The following is a 13955-nucleotide window of genomic DNA, read 5'->3' as shown; positions in this document are numbered from 1 at the left end:
TGGGGAGTGTGTTAACAGCTTGAATTGAGCAAAATGATTTGGGAGCAATCTGAGACATCTTATGCCTATAAATCAATCTGAAGAGTGCAGGGAGTATACACGGTAGGAATCTGAGAAGAAGGGGACAGGTGGATTGGGGGGTGGGGCACCTTTGTCAGGTGGGAGAAAAAGTCTCTGCCTACAAGGACGGGAAAGGGGAGAGAGAGCACAGTAGACCTCACTCTAGGTAGGCTTGACAGCTTGGAAAAACTTGGTTTGTTTTTATTTGAAAGTCTTATTTAATTGGTAGGGATAAAAAGAATATTTCTGAAATTATATAACCTCTTATTTAAAAAATATGTATTTATATACATAGTCATGTATAATTTTGTAGTCGTTATAAAAATAATATAAACACATTTTGAAATAACTGAAAAATAAAGAAGAAAGATTACCTACATTCCTTCTACCTTACCATCATTTTTAGTTTCTTTCAGTTTTTATTCCTTTAATAAAATAGTTGTGACTTTATTGTATAAAACGTTTTATATACTACTTAGTTAACACTATCATTTTAAAATGTTTTATCTGCATGGGCTATGAAACTATTATTTTTGAATTTCTGATAATCTGTTAACTATTTCTTTTATCGAAATTTTTGAGAAAATTTTTGAGAAAATTGTAGGCTAACATTTAGTGGTAAGAAAGAGATTGACCAAGTACCACTGGTGGCGCAGTGGTTGAGAGTCTGCCTGCCAATGCAGGGGACACGGGTTTGTGCCCCAGTCCGGGAAGATCCCACATGCCGCGGAGCAGCTAGGCCCGTGAGCCATGGCCGCTGAGCCTGCGCGTCCGGAGCCTGTGCTCCGCAACGGGAGAGGCCACAACAGTGAGAGGCCCACGTACCGCAAAAAAAAAAGAAAGAAAGAAAGAAAGAAATCTTGTGTACCTTTCATCCAGTTTACTCCAATGGTAATATCTTGCAAAACTATAGAATATCACAGCCAAGATATTGACATTGATACAATCTGCTAATTCATTCAGATTTCCCCAGTTTTACTTGTACTCGTGTGTGTGTATGTAGTTCCATACAATTTTATCACATTTGTATGTTCTTGCATCCACTGCTCCCACCAAGATACAGAACATTTCCATCACCACAAGGGTCTCTTTTGTTGTATTTTTATAACTACCACCACCACCCACCCACACCCCCTCCCAATCCCTGTCCCTAAACTTGGCAACCAGTGAGCTAAAATGTTGTCATTTAAAAGATGTGGTTATATCTATGGAATCATACAGTATGTGATATTTAGGATTAGATTTGTATTCAGCGTAATTCTCTGGAAATTTATCTTAGTTGTTGTATGTGTCAGTAGTTCATCCCTTTTTTATTGCTGAATAGTATTCCATATACTCATATATGGATACGTAACCATTCACCCATTGAAGGACGTTGGATGTGTTCCCAGTTTTGGGATGTTACAAATAAAGCTGCTATGTACATTTACGTACAGGTTTTTGTGTGAGCTTAAGCCTTCATTCCTCTGGGTTAAATACCTAAGAGTCTAATTGCTGGGTCCTATGGTAAGTGCATGTTTAGTTTTATAAGAAGCTGCCAGAATATTTTTCCATAGTGACTGTGCCATTTTCCATCCCCACCAGCAATGGATGAGTCGTCCCGTTTCTCTGCATCTGGTGATGTCACTCTTTTTTAATTAGCCATTCTGATAGGTGTGTAGTGATGATATCTCTTGTTTTTAGTTTGCATTTCCTTAATGGCTAATGAGATTGAACATCCTCTCATGCGCTTATTTGCAACTTGTATATCCTCTTCAGTGATGTCTTATGCACGTGTTTCACTCATTTTCTAATAGGATTGCTGGTTTTTTACTGTTGAATTTTAAGAGTTTATCTAAATATGTTAGATACCCGTCCTTTGTTAGATATGTAATTTGTAAATAATTTCTCCTAATCTATAGCTTGCTTTTCATCCTCTTTCATATGGGATTTTGCAGAGCAAAAAAGTATTTAATCTTCCTGTGAGCAGTTACAGTTTCTGCATGTTCTTTGTTAGTGTATAGAATGCAATCGATCTTTGTGTGTTGATCATGTATCCTTTGACCTTGCTGACCTCAGGTGTTAGTTCTAGGAAGTATCTTTTTTTTTGGTAGATTCTTTGGAATTTTCTACATGGACATACCATCTGCAAATAGAGACAGTTTTATTTCTTCCTTTCCAGCCTGTAATTATTTCTAGTACGTAAAACTTAACTGAGGTACCAATATTGGACATTTAAGTTCTTTGTGAAATGACTGGGAAGAAAAAGATGAACCTTTTAGTGGCACTTTATAGTTCTTATCAAATTTGTTTCCAAAGGCACAGTGTCAGTTTTTTACTCCCACCAGCATTTTATAAACTGTTTTGTGCACTGTTTCTCAGCTTTGAGAGTTATCTTTGTAATGTTTTTAGATAAAACAAGTTTTCACTTTGAGAGAAGAAGAAGGTACATCATTTTATATTTTATGTGTTTGTTTGATTAATTCTGAGGTTAAACACCTCCCATCTACATCACCCCCCCCCCCAACCTTTTTATGTTAACAGATGTTGTACATTCAGGCCTTACCAGGACCATTCCTTTCAATGGATCCATCTTCATTTGTGGATGTTTATGGATATATTGCTACCCCTCAAGTTTGGAAACAAAAGTCATTATTAATATGGCGTCTGGGCCCTGCGTACCTCTTCGAAGAAGCCATCTCAATGGAAACTCTGGAAGTTATTAACAAACTTGGCCCAAGATACTGTGGTAACTTCCAAGCTGTGCATGCCCAAGGTATGGGGTGTTTTGATTTATAATGATCTTGCCGATACTATTTTTTAAATGGCCATTCAGTTATTTATAGCTTATTTATAAAGAATAAACTCAGCACAGGCCAGTCATTAGGGAAAACCTCTGTAATTGGATCATTACATATTTACAATCCAATAGAAAATGTCAGAAAAGGAAATGACAATCTCCTTTAGATTTCAGTTCCAACACACATAATGGAGGAAAGTGGGTGGGTAATACCATCAGCAAACAAAGGGGGAAGCGAGTGAGATAAATCAGTTACATTCCTTTTAATGAAGAAGCTTTTTAACTAAAGTATACTGTTGTCTTCAATTATTAAACAGGCAGACAAAACACCCACATTTTCATTATTGATTGTTGGCTGTTCAAGCAGGGAGCATAGCTCTCTGTGCTCTGTCAAGTCAACGGGGTCAGCTCCCATCTGGGAAGAATGATAAATGAATCTATGTATGGAAGACTTCGTGCCTGGTGAAGGGCGATTGAGTGCCCTGGAGTGTTTCTGTCTCCAGGCTCCATGTCTTCTTTGATCTTCATTTCCTCTGGCAAAGGGCACTGGCCAGAACAATGTGAGGAGGTCAGGTCCAGAGCCGAAGTTTCATCAACTCTCTGTTCACACCATGCTTCTCAAGTGCCACATGTGGCTCTCCTTGACTCAGCGACCTGGGCACTCATGCCAAAGGATGTGTTTACCATGTACATGCAGCTCATTGAAAACCTTAGGGCTTTCGGCCCAGCATTTTGGGAGCGAGGTTACATTCTCGATAGGTGTCTCAAGCTTTAGTAATTTCATACTTGGAATGCCTCTATTTTTATAGTAGGGTTAATATTGTGAGATTTCTCTACAGTTTTCTTTGTGTCAGAAATCACAGGTAGGGGCAAAACATGTAATATATAACATACAATGTAACAACATATAGCAGCTACAAACATTCCTCAGTGATGACTTCGCCATGTAGCAGTAGATACTTACTCTTCTGAGGCTTAATTTCCTACTCAGTAAAGTGAGAATAGAAATAACTGAAGATGTGTTATTTTAGGAGAGGCCCCTTGTACGGAAGTGATGCCCCTGGTTGCAGAGGAAAGGGTTTCCTTTGGCCTTCATATAGCCAGCTCCTCCATCACCAGCGTTGCAGACATCAGAAACGCATACAATGAGGTGGACAGCCGCCTGATTGCCAAAGAGGTATGCCCTCTAACTTCACGTGCTGCTCCGTTTTGGAATCACGATCTCATGGCTTCCTTCAGCTTTCAGTGACTAAGTGAATACTAATTCACATTTGTGCGTGTGTAGACAGTTACACACAGGCGTGCTTCCCACTTCATTTGTTAAAATATTTCATGACGCCCGCGCATTCGCATCCCACAAGACTAAACCTCTTATTTCTGAGAAGAAAGTAGGTGTTCTTCGTTTTCCTTGGTAGAGCAAGAACAAATGGAATATTTATAAAGCCTCTGTAACACTGGGAACACTACTGAGCTTCCCTTTTCTGGGTGCTACTAACCCCCCAACATTGCAGAATATTCTTTGAATCACTGTGTTTATGCAAACAACAAACTTGCAAAACAGCAAGCAGACATGCTTATAGATGAAGATGCCATTAGACTTCCTGTTTCCTAATTCCTGCATAAAGAGCTCTATTGCTTACTGCTGATGAATTCGGGCTGATTTGTTTACGTTCTCTCCACCCTCACAGACAGAAGGCCCCTTCCCTTTACTGAGACGGCAGGATCAGGGGTTAAGTCCTGTTGAGCACCACAGCTGTGCCTTACCAGCACAGAACCTTCTGCTGGAGGAGACCAGGGTCCCTGTCTTCCTGGCCGTCTGAGACTGGGGATGCCAGGGCTTGCAGAGCCGGATGACCCTAGATCGGGAAGGAGGCAGCTCTGGCCTTCACAGCACCGTTCCACCTCCAGTGTCCTCAGGTCCTTCCTGCTCTCATCAGCTCCTCACTGTGAGCATTTGTTTACACTAGTGAGCATGCGGGATACTGGTGGCGCAGTTGTATAACCGAAGTTGCTCCCTTATGATTAAGCCAGAGCCTGGGAGGCAGGACAGGGGAACCTGAATTTTGGCTTCAGTCCCTCTGACGTCGGTTCAGTTATTATTCATTCACTGACTTACACTTACGGAGTGCCAGGCCTGTGGGTGCCTGCCCTCCAGGAGCTCATGAACAAGACCTCCTCCTTCCCAGGAAGGTTTCTTGGATTAATTGTTACCAATTTCTCTAGATGAACATTTCATCCCGCAACAATGCCACGCCTGTGTTCTTGCTAAGAAATTGTGCTAGTCACCTCTCGGGCTCTCTTCGAACCATTGGAGCCGTGGCCATAGGCCAATTAGGTATGAACTTTTACTGCTATTTGGGAAGAAGGGTTGTGGCCGTCATCGCTTGTGCAGCCTGGAATTCTGGAGCGGCAGGCAGGACTGAGAGGGCTGAGGAGCTGGAACAGTGAGGGCGAGAGTTGGGAGTTAATCTCACCAGAGAGTTAGCCTCCCTGCAGAGGTCAGTTCACTTTGCTGCATCTGACAACGGGTCGTGAACTCGCTACTAACGGGGCTGGCGTCTGTGCACAATGGAGTGAGTACAGTGGGGCCTCTGAGCAGAGGCAATGCTTGTGGTTGTTTGGGTGAAAACAACAGCCAGCGACTGTTGGTTGCCTTGCAATCAGGCAGGAGCAAAGCCATGAACTGATGCAGGGGTCCAACGTTGCAGATCTAGAGGGCAGACAAGAACCAGAAGTTGTCAGAGCAGCCAGCAAACTGAGGCTCAGGGGGCAGCTGGCTCATCCGGCACTCTGGACTGAGACGGAGGCTGGAGGTCTGAAATCCCTTGGGCTGTTTCAGCCTTCTGTGACCCAGAAAGGACTCAGCACAGGATTTCTCATTGACCTAAAAGTTTCAAAGCCCCTCCTTTTCCTCCCAGCCTGTCCTGTGCACAGGCCCCCGCCCTGAGTGGATGGTGCTCCTGACAGCTCTTGCATGGTGCCGCGGGAACTTCCACTGCAGTGAAGCTGTAGTATACTCAGGAATGCCCTCTGTCCCACACAGGGGTAAGGGTGTTCCACTCCAGCCCTGCTGCCAGCAGCCTGGACTTCATCGGTGGCCCTGCCATCCTCCTGGGCCTCATTTCCTTAGCAACGGATGACCACACCTTGTACGCGGCCGTGAAAGTCCTGCACTCGGTCCTGACCAGCAATGTCATGTGTGATCGCCTGATGCAGCTCATCTGTGGGTACCAGGTAATCCCACCCTCACATCTGAGCCTGCAGTGCGCCCCCTGCAGGGAGCTGGCATCCCCGAGGAACAGGGAGGAGGCTTGCTGGCCCAAGTGGACATTCCCACTAGCATGACTTTTGGAGAAGGGAAACTGAAGGTCCCTGGGTCCTAAGACCAGTGTCACCAGAGCAGAGGGCCAGGTGACAGCCAGCCAGAGAGGGACTCTGATCAGGATGGGGATGCTCACCTGTCTGCAGCTGCCGGCACCTTTCACTGATGAATTCAGGAATCATTTGTGATCCCCCCACTTCGCATCTAGCATGATGGCTAAGAGCCTAGACCATAGAACTAGAATGCTGCGTTTGAATTGAGCCCCTGCCTAACTTACTACTTAACCTTGCCTGAGTCCTGAGTTATTAACCCTCTCTGTCTTGGTTTCTCTACCTGCACGATATGATCTGTCATATCTCCTGTATCTATCATATCTCCTGTATCATGAGGACTAGATGATTTAATACAAGTGAAGGGCTTAGAATTATGTCTGGCCCAGAGTAAGTGCCCTAGAAATGTTGGCCATCTTTAGTTCTTAATCACTCTGTGCTTCAGTTCTCCTCTGTGTAAAATGGGAATAATAGCAACACCTATTTTGTAGGATTGTGATAACTGAGTTAATATATGCTGAGTGCTTAGACATGTGCCTGCTCAGAGTAACTGCCGTGTGTGTGCGCTGTGATTGTTATTGCTATTTACTGTTCATAATGTCAGATGAGTTGTAGACACTGTCCTTCAGGAATGCCCTGCCTGGCTGGGAAGCAGCCAAGAAAGGACTCATGCAGGGCAGGAATAGGGTCAAGGCCTAGACAAGGTCACTGGGGCACAGAGGCTGCAGTTTCCTCCTGGGCACAGTGGGGGCAGGGGGAGGGCCTCCCTGTCTCTTCGGCCCCCGAGTCAGGGTCTGAGAAGAAAGCTGTATGGTGTCACGTCAGGCACACCCCCTCTCACCTGGACTGCTGTGCCACAGCCAGACAGCAGCCCCTTCCTCCTGCCTCTCCCTCAAGGTCCACTGATGCCAGTCACAGTTCTACATTATAGACCTGATGACACCTCTGCCTCGTGCAAACCCTTCAGACACGTCCGGTCGTTGATACAATATCCCAACTCCTAAAGGCCTTTCTAACTGGCTACCAACGTGGCCTTCCAGCCCCACCTCCCACCCGGCCAGCGTTTCATACCCTACACTCCTGTGTCCTCAAATCCCGTGTGGTCATGGATCACTAAACACATAGTGTGACCCTGTGTTCCTGTGCCCATGGTTTGTTGATCATTTTTCCCAGGCACATTCCTCTTGTTTTCCCAGGTGGAGCTCCAGTGGCAAGGGGTACATCTCCCTTGACCCCTGCACTGCCCGTGTGGTCGTCTCCCAGCCTCTGTGGCACTGTGTGTATGCCCAGGTCTAACTGCTCTCATGCAGTGCTGTGATAATCACTCTGCTCATCTCCATCAGACTGTAATGGTCTAAAGCGCTGGGCTTGTCTTGTTCTTTGCCAGTGTATTACTGAGACCAGAAAGACTCAGTAAATATCTGGGGAATAAATGAATGTGTGTGGCCAGATTTATATCAAAATGCAAGTATTGAGGCTCCTGGTATATAACAGTTTTCTCTGATTATATTGTTAAAGGCAGTAGTAGTGGGATTTGTCCCAGTTCAGCACATGGATATCTGCTCTGGCTAGGGATTTTAATAATTACTGTGAGCATTTCTAAAAAGGCCCAAAGCAGTTCCTGCTCTCGTGGGTAGACCTAGAAGGATAAAATAAGACGAATACCAGAATAATTTCAGTACAAATCAAATGCAACAAGTGTCCGAGATTCTCTTCCAGAGCTACCACAGTCTCCGTGACCCAGTGGTTACCCTCCATCTTCCCAGAACCCTGGAGCTCCTAAGAGCTGGGCCCTGTTGTGTTCGCCGTTGTCTCCTCGCTGCCCACTGCAGGGCCCGGCACGTCGTGAGTTCTCAGTGAGCGCTTGTCGCATGAATGCAGTGCCTTGGGAGCGTTAATGTGCTCCAGGGCTGCCGAGGTGGCCGCGTCACGCTTGGTAGAGGAGTCACAAAGAGCTTCTTTAAAAAGAAAGGGGATCGGAGAAGGTCTAGAGGACTGGACTGGCTGAGCTTTTCAGAAAGAGATGGTAGAGGCAAAAAGTGGCCCTTGAATGGAATCTGTTTACTCAACACATACTGACTGAGCACCTCCTAAGAGCCAGGCAGCGTCAGTCTAGGGATACAGATGAATAAATGGGTTTAGTCCCTCCCTCCGTGGAAATTTCTGTCTGACTCAGTCTGTTTAGGCTGCTATAAAAGATACCATAGATGGGGTGGCTTAACAGCCACAGAAATTTATTTCTCAGAGTGCTATAGAGTGAGAAATCCAAGACCACGGTGCTGGCAGATTCGGTGTCTGGTGAGGACCTACTTCCTGTTTCATAGACAACCATCTTTCTGCTGTGTCCTCACATGGCAGAAAAGATGAAGGAGCTCTCAGGGGTCTATTTTATAAGGATACTAATCCCACTCACGAGAGCTCCATCCTTACGACCTAATCATCTCCCAAAGGCCCTGCCTCCTAATACCGTCATACGGGCAATTAGGTTTCAATATATAAATTTTGAGGCGATACAGTCAGCCTACAACATTGTCTAATGAGGTAGAGAGAAAAATATTATCACGAGACAAGGACTCCCAAATAGTTTGAGTAAAGAACCCATCAGATTCAGAGATTCGTTGTACTTTTTAATGTGAAGGCAGAAGAAAAAATTTTAAAACTCTTATGGCTTACAATAGAAATATTTCAAAAATTTATGTATTTAGGGAAAGAGATAGTGGTAGAGAGGTGGGAAATGGCAGGTTTGAGTAAAGAAACAAGATTATTATTACTATTTTTTGCCTTCCCTGACTACTCTTTATAAAACAGAACCCTCATCTCTTTCTAGACACATTTTCTTGCTTTGTTTCTTCCTAATGTGCATGCCTGTTTGGCATGTTGTATATGTACTTGTTGCCATGTTTGTGGTCTGTTTTGCCCCTAGACACAAGCCCCATGAGGACAGGACTGGGTTTGCTTGTTCATTGTTGCATCCTAAGAGCACATGGTAGACAGTAAGTGTTCAGTAATGATTTTTGGAATGAATCAGTGAATGAAAACAAGGGTCTTCAATTAACTGGCTGGCTCAGGAGTGGATTTAATCATTTTTTAGACGTTTACTCTGTATTTATCTGTTGGTTTGCTGATTGGAGAGCATAACCCTTCCTATCTGTTATTTCTATCAAACTTATTTATCATCCTCTTGTCAGACTAGGTGACATCCAGCCAAGTTTTATAAGATGGATTTTCATAACATGGTAAAGATAGAGGATGGTGTTCTAGATTAACATTATGAACACTTAAGGGATCCAAGATGGGTTCCTCGACATGGCTGGGAGGAAAGTACATGTGCAGGCAGGTGCACAGCCTAGATGGAGACGGAGGGAAGGGTCAGAGCCCTGCCACTCCAAGGAGCATGGATCTTATCTCAGAGGTGATGAGTAACCATTCATAGGCTTAGAACAGGGAAGTGGAATGAATGATGCTTTAGAATGACATTTGACATCTGTGTGGAAGATGGTTTGAAGGGTCAAGATCGGAGACTGGATAGAATCCAACATGATGTGAGACTGCATCCCGGATCTGGGGAGACTTGGAGTCTTTGTGAGCAGTCTTGGCACGTAGCATATGAAAACAGCCAGTGCTGTGCACCCAGAGTGCTGCCAACAGGAAGGAATAAGACATTTGGGACATGCTAAGTGTGAGGTGACTGTGAGACATCAAAGGTAAAATATCAGGTGGGATACCCAGCTCTGGAGTTCAGAAGGGCGTGCTTGGTGGGAGGTATAGATGTGAGAGTCATCAGTAGCATCATGATGGTATTTAATCTAAGGAAATTGATGAAATAGCCAAAGAAAAGGAGTAGTGAAAGGAGAGAAGAGGACAAAGGAGGAAGCAGTGAGGAACTAACCAGGTAGAGCTTGGAAATATGATGAAAACCCAACAAGGGAGGTTGAGAGGGAAGAAGGAAGAGAAAACAAAGAAATGCTTTGTCAAAGAATTTGAAAAATAAAGTGTTTTGAGAAGGTGGGCATAGTCAAACAATGCTAGATGCTGATAAATAATGCAGCAAACTAAGGACAGAGAAGTCCCTGTTGGACTTGGCACCTGGGAATCACTAGTGACCTTTCTAAGGCAGGTGGGCAGGAAGAGGCAGCAACCAGCAGAAGGGGGTTGAGAAGAGAATGTGAAGTGAGGATGTGGAGCCTGAGTGTGTTGATAGTGCTTTCTATTTTTTAAATTTCTTAAAATCTTTGGCTGTGTTGGGTCCTCGTTGCTGCGCAACGGGCTTTCTCTAGTTGTGGCGGGCGGGGGCTACTCTTTGTAGCAGTGCGAGGGCTTCTCATTGTGGTGGCTTCTCTTGTTGCGGAGCACGAGCTCTAGGCACGCGAGCTTCAGTAGTTGCAGCACGCCACGAGGCCTCAGTAGTTGTGGCGCTCGGGCTCTAGGGTGTTCAGGCCTCAGCAGTTGTGGCTTGCAGGCTTAGTCGCTCCACGGCCTGTGGGATCTTCCCAGACCAGAGCGCGAACCCGTGTCCCCTGCATTGGTAGGCAGATTCTTAACCACTGCACCGCCAGAGAAGTCCGATAGTGCTTTCAAGAAGTTTACCTACAAAGAAGAGTAGAGAAATGGGGCCCAAACTAGAGGGATTAGGGTTCAAGGGAAGGTTATCTTTAAAAGGAGAACTACTAGGGCATATTTGTCAGGAAGAAAGTGACAGAAGAGAGAAGGATGGATGAAGCTAGGAGAGAAGAGCTATCCCAAGGAGCAGGCGAGGGGTGGGTCCCAGAGGCCAGGTGAAGAGAAACCCTGCTTGTGACAGGAAGGAATGCAGTGCAGACATTTGTGGATCTGATGGTGGGGACATGAGAGTGTTCACGTCTGATGGGTTCTAAATTCTCAGCTGTGTACTGAGTCAGGTGGTGGAGGGTTGGGAGGCTGAAGGAGAGAGGAGAAGAGATGAGATCATCATCTTTAGGTTGAGGAAAGCCAGCTTACTAAAAAAAGAGTTGGACTGCCAGGCCAAATTGAGTACTAATTTGACATTTGACACTATTAATGTAAAGTGAAACCAGTCAGCCTGAGTGACTTTTCTCAAGCAGCTTTCAGCCATCCTAATTATGTCCTGGTTGGGGAGTGGGGATATGCTGAAGAAGTGACTGGAACAGTCTGGAAAGATATTATTTTCTGATTACAATTGTCTCAGTCAGTTTGGGCTGCTATGACAGAATACTATAGACTGGATGGCTTATAAACAACAGAAATTAATTATCTCACAGTTCTGGAGACTGGGAAGTCCAAGATCAGGGTGCCAGCATGGTCAGGTCGAGTGAGGACTCCCTTCCGGATTGCAGATGGCCAACTTCTCATTGTATCCTCACATGGCAGAGCAGAGAGAGGAAGAAAGCTCCCTTGTGCTCTTATAAGGGCACTAATCCCATCTGTGAGGGCTCCACCCTCATAACCTCATCTAATGCTAATTATATCCCAAAAGACCTGTCTCCAAATAGCATTATATTGGGGAATAGGGTTTCAAAATGTGAATTTGGGGAGGAACAGACATTCAGTTCATAACAACAAGTGAGACTTCCTAATGACACACTGGAAGAGTGTGTCTGAGAGGACAGGGAGAAGGGTGGACTGTGTCAGATACAGGCGTAGGGAATTGAGCTGTGGATGAGCTGAGCTGAGAATCCAGATGAAGTTGATGAGAACCCAGATGCAAGTGGATGGCGGGTCAGCCTGACTTTTGTGTGACTGAGGTCAACAGAGGCATGAGGCTAGGTGAGGTCCATCTCATTAGTCTCTGAGATGAGTGTGGGCCACTGGGATCCCAGTGCCTCCAACTCGGTATGGATGCTTGCGTGTTGCCAGTTTCCCAGGGCCTGGCACAGCAGAATGGCACGTCTGTTGGCAGCAGCCTGAAGTGAAGCTGATGTAACTGGGTTCGTGGGCCGGTGGTGGCTTCCTAGTGATATAGCAACATCTGTAGGATGGGTATGAATGTAGGATTCAGTAAAGGAAAATGAGAAGAATACTCAGAAATGGAGAAAGAAACCAGGAGAAGGTGGCATTCTGGAAATGTGTAAGATTCAGGAAGGAGCCGGGGGCCCACAGTGAGAGGTGAAGCCTCAAGTACAGAAAAGCAGACACTGGTGGGGAAGCAGCCCAGAAGTTGGTATATGTTTTCCTTCTGATAACAAGGGAATGGAAGAGGTAGCACCAGAGAGCGGAGCGCTTTCAGACTGGGCTGACCAAAGGTGCTGGTAGGAACAAGTGGGTGAGGGAGAAAGAGTGGTGACGATGCATTCATGAGTAAACTGCTTTGTGTTTTAACCTTTGCAGATAATGGCGTTTCTCCTGAGGAAAAAGACCTCTTTCCTAAACCATCGCATTTTTCAGCTGATCCTGTCTGTTGCCGGCACCGCAGAACTGGGCTTTGGGTCCTCTGCTATCACCAACATTGGTGTCTTCCAGCACATCCTCTGCAATTTCGAGGTAAACTGGAGACTGGTCACTAGCCCTAAAGGAACAGGTGTGTGATGGTACAGAAAGCCTGGAGCTTTCTCTAAACCCAGCAGGTCAGCTTCCTTGATGGTCAAGATGGTAGTGAGAGAGAAAACTGACAGGGCTTTGGATTTCAGAGGCCTTGTTTAATAATTAACTCCTACCACCAATGGGCTGTGTGGCCTCGGGCACGTCTCTTGACTTCTCTGAGTTTCAGTCTTCTCATGTGTGAAAGGGAGACCATCTCCTCTCCCTCACAGGCTGGTGTGGGAGCCAAATCAGATAGTATCTGGAAAAGGATTTTAAAAGTGTAAGCTTCCATATATAAGAAGGATTTTAAAACATACCAATTCCGTTGGATGGTGCCTTGCTGGTTATAAATGTTCCTTTAAAGGGATGAGTGAGAGATGCTGAGGGCACACCTGAGGCTGAGTGAGGAGTCCTGCACAGACCTTTGGGTGGATAGATCCATTCCCGAAGCACTGTTTACTGAGTGCCCACTAGGGTCGGGTGCTGGTGTGTTCTGGAGACATGGTGATACCCATGATGAGGCCCTGCACGCAACAATGGGGCCCAGGACACGACAGAGGTGGTGCTACAGTGTGCTGGGTGCCGGTGAGGGAGGCACAGGGCATCTGGGGAGTGGAAGGAGAGGACAGTCAGCTCAGCAGATCCGGGCTCTGGGGCTGAGTTTGACAGAATGTGTTCAATGGGGGAATATTTCAGGTGGAGTGGGTGCTATTTGCTCACGTGTGGGGGTGAGAGCAACCATGGGGATTTGAGAGCAGGGGGCTTGGGGCACCTGTGGGGATGCTGTTGCAGGTAGAGGTGAGGCTGGAGGGGGAGGGAGAGAAGACAGCGGGGGATGGTAAGCTGCAGGGCGCACACTTTAGCCGGTACACACTGCAGTCCATGGAAGTATTTTAAAAACTGTTTATTTTAATTAAAAAATAATATGTGCTTGTTATAGAATATTTTAAACTACAGAAAAATGGAAGAAAAACTCCTCTTTCTGAGACCCAGATGACTGTTGTTAACTTTGAATGCATCCCTTTTTTTGTACTTTCTATGCATAATATATGTATTTTTTAAAAATCATAGTCATGATCATAGTGTAGGTATTATTTCTCCCAGCTTCTTTCATGAGCTAATCTTGATACCAGAACCAAAAAAGGATAGTATGGGAAATGAAAAAGTACAGGTCAATCTTACTCATAAATAAAAGCTACAAAAAACCTAAATGAAATACTATCTAATT

General features: G+C 45.3%; 1 protein-coding gene across 3 annotated transcripts in view; it reads left to right on the top strand.

The window, feature by feature from the left end:
- WDFY4 (WDFY family member 4) overlaps nt 1-13955 on the top strand; it is a 277304-nt gene that overhangs the window by 92471 nt on the left and 170878 nt on the right. For all 3 annotated transcript variants that reach the window (XM_073793353.1, XM_073793354.1, XM_033841802.2), the window contains exons 20-24: nt 2584-2815; nt 3871-4016; nt 5063-5174; nt 5883-6073; nt 12536-12688. In XM_073793353.1, coding sequence (XP_073649454.1) covers nt 2584-2815; nt 3871-4016; nt 5063-5174; nt 5883-6073; nt 12536-12688 — 834 coding nt within the window. The remainder of the gene's footprint in view (nt 1-2583; nt 2816-3870; nt 4017-5062; nt 5175-5882; nt 6074-12535; nt 12689-13955) is intronic.

The sequence above is a fragment of the Tursiops truncatus genome, chromosome 16 (assembly GCF_011762595.2).
Source record: "Tursiops truncatus isolate mTurTru1 chromosome 16, mTurTru1.mat.Y, whole genome shotgun sequence".
Taxonomy (NCBI): domain Eukaryota; kingdom Metazoa; phylum Chordata; class Mammalia; order Artiodactyla; family Delphinidae; genus Tursiops; species Tursiops truncatus.
This window is presented reverse-complemented; position numbering and strand designations above follow the sequence as displayed.